At 37.7% G+C, this 4,615-nt stretch overlaps 1 protein-coding gene across 2 annotated transcripts in view; it reads right to left on the reverse strand.

Moving 5' to 3' along the window:
• HEATR5A (HEAT repeat containing 5A) overlaps positions 1-4,615 on the reverse strand; it is a 126,163-nt gene that overhangs the window by 53,470 nt on the left and 68,078 nt on the right. For both annotated transcript variants that reach the window (XM_011941862.1, XM_011941863.1), the window contains exons 17-18: positions 1,421-1,526; positions 595-785 (exon numbers count right to left, since the gene is read on the reverse strand). In XM_011941862.1, coding sequence (XP_011797252.1) covers positions 595-785; positions 1,421-1,526 — 297 coding nt within the window. The remainder of the gene's footprint in view (positions 1-594; positions 786-1,420; positions 1,527-4,615) is intronic.

A 4,615-nucleotide genomic window follows, 5' to 3' on the forward strand; every position in this document is an offset into this window, starting at 1 on the left:
CAACATGGAGAAACCCCGTCACTACTAAAAATAAAAAAAATTAGCCGGGCACGGTGGCACATGCCTGTAGTCCCAGCTACTCAGGAGGCTGAGGCAGGAGAATTGCTTGAACCCGGGAGGCAGAGGTTGCAGTGAGCCAAGATCGCACCACTGCACTCCAGCCTGAGCGACAGAGCGAGACTTCATCTCAAAAAAAAAAAAAAAGACATGAAAGTACCGTTTGTTTCCTCATCTGCAGCCTACAGTCCTTTTTCCTGTAGTTTGTTCTTATTACTTATCATATATACATTTTACAGTATAAAACTGTATAAATATTTCACTATCCTAGAGTCCATCCCACTGATGAGCAATTATATCACTCATCTAGATTCTGATCTTTATTATATAAAGACTATAGCTGAAATAGTAATAGTTTTACGTGCCAAGATCAGCAGGCCAATTTTTATTTTCTTTCCTTTATTTTAAAGCAGTCAACATTTGACAATTTTTCTTAGTTAAATCTCAGCATGAAGATCTTACCAGTTCCAACAAACCAGAAAGCTATACCCAGTTTTGAAACATAGCCCCTGAGTATTAAATAAGAAATTCACTTACTTGTCAAAGCTAACTTGAGCTAATCCAGCAGTAAAAGCTCCATCATCAAGCACTTGGGCTAATCTAGCCCATGCCTCTGCAGCTGCACATCTCAGCAAGGGGTTGGTACTTTCTAGGGCTCCCGTAACTAATGTTAGTGCAAATCTTTTCATTTCTTCTGGACCTAAACATCCCTTGGAGAGAGCCACGTACTGAAATATGTAAAGAACAACCCAAACTTACAAGTGTAGTAAATTATCATATCCAGTTAGGAATGTATATTCTGGATAACCAACTCCAAATATGTTCATACTTGGATTACTACTTAAAAACAAATAAGAACACAAAAATCCACACTGATAATACAAATATAATTCCTTTTTTTTTTCACAAAGCACTTTAGAATTTTAAACCTCCAGGCAGCAACATGGCAATCAATTATCATTAAGGTATAAATGGTTTGAAAGAACATTAACAGAGATGTCCACAAAAGAAGCGACTAATGAAGTCTATCATATTTTACTGTACGTAGAAACGGTAAGTCATAAGTAACAACGAGCTGGATTTGGTCCACAGGCTATAGTCCATCAATCCCTGGCCCAGGATATCAGGATTGGTAGGTTAATGCATGGCTCTATGCAGAGATTTTAGGTTTGATTTCTAACAAGTTTTATGTGGACAAAAAGTAAAAGGAGAATTCCAAATCCTGAAAACTTTTCATCAGGAGATTAAGAAAAATGAAGGAAAAAAGAGCATTTTAAAAACATCATCCTCCGACAAACTTCATTGGCCACAAATTTTTTAAAAAATGAAACAAACATTTAAATAAATAAATAAATAGAATTACCTTCAACAAACTAGAAACTGAAGAAACAACATGTAACTGAACCACTTGCTGACGAGCTCCTTTTGTGTGCTTTATACTGTCCAAAAGCTGTTCCAATATAAGAAGCCTACAATCAGAAATAACAGGATTTAAAAGCAAAAATACTTTTTTTTTTTTTGAGATGGAATCTCACTCTGTCATCCAGAGCATATTGGCACCATCTCAGCTCACTGCAACCTCCATCTCCCTGGCTCAGGAGATTCTCTCAACTCAGTCTCCCAAGTAGCTGGGATTACAGGTGTCTGCTACCACATCCGGCTAATTTTTGTATTTTTAGTAGAGTAGTAGTAGTTTCACCATGTTGGCCAGGCTGGTCTTGAACTCCTGATCTCAAGTGGTCTGCCCACCTTGGTCTCCCAAAGTGCTGGGATTATAGGCGTGAGCCACTGCCCCGGCCTCTCAATACAATTTAAACTTCACACTTTTAGGTTCTTTAAACTACTGCAGTAATTGTAAGTGTGAGAATGTACATTCCAATAACTGGAAAACTAAAATTTGAGATAATACCAACAAAAGTAGTCAATACTGATATAACTCCACAAAAATTTATATGTAACACATAGCCTCACAGAATTTGAGGCAGGAAGACTGCTTGAAGCTGGGAGTTCAAGACCAGCCTGGACAACACAGTAAGACCTCTTATTCTACAAAAAATTAAAAAGTTAGCCAGGCATAGTGGCACATGACTGTAGTCCTAGTTACCCAGGAGGCTGAAGCAGAAGGGTCACTTGAGCCCAGGAATTCAAGGTTACAGTGAACTATGATCATGCCACTGCACTCCACCTGGGTAACAAAGCAAGATCCAGTCTCAGAGAAAGAAAGAAAGAAAAAAGAATAAAAATGATTTGAAAAGTGCTAAAAAGGTAATGTTAAATGAAAAAAGCAAGGGTTAAAATTGTTTTACATATAGTATAGTTCCAAGTATATTTTCAAAGCATAGTTGGGGATTCAAAGAGCTATGCTGCTTCTGGCTAGCTATAGATGCAATCATAGCTCATTGCAGCCTCGACCTCCTGAGCTTAAGTGAGCCTCCAGCCTCAGCCACCAGAGTACCTGGGACTATAGGAACACATTACCCACATCCTGCTAATTTTTTTTTTTTTAAAGAGATGAGGCCTCACTGTGTTGCTCAGGCTGGTCTTGAACTCCTAAGTTCAAGTGATCCTCCAGCCTCGGTCTCTGAAAGTACTAGGATTATAGGGTAAACCACTGTGCCTGGTCATTTTTCTTCTTTTATAACGTTTCTAAATCCAAATTTCATTATATACACGTACTAAAATTTATTCAACCACTCTACTACTGGTGAGAAAAATGTTCCAATTTTCACAATTCTAATTAAGATAAATATAAACAATATTTCATGTCCTTATAGCACAGAGGTTTTAATTCCTTATGTCAAGATTAAATACATGTAACCATAAAATAAACTACCCCATTTTACCATTAATTTCTCTCTTAAAACATTGTTTCTATGCCCTATACTTCCTTTTCCCTCTTTTCTCCCTTTAAATGAGAAACCTGAAATATACTGAAGATAACTTTTTCAGTTGTAAATTATCTTGATGGCAGGAAGGGTAAAGATTATAATTTTATCTTCATCTCCCTAATAACTTGTGTTTGGCATGTAGTGTAGACAGTCAGGTGTGCTTGTTGAGCAAGCATAAAAGACAACAGCATCAGGTAATTAAACACAGGGCATGACTGGCTGAACATGAAAATACAGATATACTTTTATCTGACCTTAATGTACTTTCAATAATATCCCTAAGTCCTTTAAAACTAGATCTCCATCATTCTACTGAGGCTACAAGGCAAGCTGTCCTGTAAATGGCAATTTTGTTATCAAATCAGAATAGACATGGGGATCGTGCCTTTAAAAAACCTAATTGTACAAGGAGTTAAAAGAGTAAAAACGAAGGTATGAAGCTATGTGTACGTCATATGGGTTGGGGAAAGCAGTATGTACAAAATCAACTTATAAAATGTAATAAAGGCCAGGCGCAATGGCAAACACCTATAATCCCAGCACTTTAGGAGGCCAAGGTGGGCAGATCACCTGACGTCAGGAGTTTGAGACCAGCCTGGATAACATGGTGAAACCCCATCTCTATTAAAAATACAAAAACTAGCCAGGCATGGTGGCGCATGCCTGTAGTCCCAGCTACTTGAGAGGCTGAGGCAGGAGAACTGCTTGAGCCAAGAGTGGAGGCTGCAGTGAGCTGAGATGGCACCACTGTACTCCAGCCTGGGTGACGGAGCAAGACTCCGTCTCCAAAAATAAAAAATAAAAATGAAAGTGAAATGTAATAAAATGGTGGAGCACTAGGAATACTTAGAAAAGTACTTATTTCCTTACGTCAACGTTGTGTTTGTTATAAAAAACAGTTTGTTATAAAAAACAACGTTGTTTATAACAAACAACGTTGTGTTTGTTATAAAAAACTCAGAAAAGCACATGAAAAAAAAATTTACCCCAAATCCCACCACCTACAAAGAGCCGCCATTAACATTTTGACATCTTTGTTCTTGTCTTTTCTCCCTTAGACATATGAATAAATTTTTAGAAAACAGAGATCGGATTGCACATACTTTGTTAATAACTTAGTTTCCCCTAAACAACATTATCAGGGATTTTCCCATCTTATTAACTATTATATGGTTTCACCATAATAGTATTAGTGAATAGGTATTAATATTATATATTCTGGCAATATAATTTATTTAACCAACTTCCTAGTTTGGGACATTTATGCTATTTCTAATTTTTCTTATTACAAATAACATGCTAAATATCTTGCATATGAAAATTTTTCTGGTGGCTCACACCTGTAATCTTAGCACTTTGGGTGGCAGAGGCAGGAGGATCGCTTGAGCCCAAGAGTTTGAGACCAACCTAGGCAACACAGTGAGACCTTATCTCCACTAAAGAGAAAAAAAATTAGCCAGTGTAGTGTTGCCTGGCTGTAGACCCAGCTACTTGGGAAGCTGAGGCAGGACGATTGCTTGAGCTTGGGAGACTGAAGCTGCAGTGAGCCAAAATCACACCACTGCACTCCAGCCTGGATGACAGACTGAGACGTTGCCTCAAAAAAAATTTAAAAAGCTTTTGAAACAAAAAAAGCTTTCTGTCCATTGTTTAGGTGCATATTTAAGGCA

The sequence above is a fragment of the Colobus angolensis genome, unplaced genomic scaffold (genome assembly GCF_000951035.1).
Source record: "Colobus angolensis palliatus isolate OR3802 unplaced genomic scaffold, Cang.pa_1.0 Scaffold202, whole genome shotgun sequence".
Lineage (NCBI taxonomy): Eukaryota > Metazoa > Chordata > Mammalia > Primates > Cercopithecidae > Colobus > Colobus angolensis.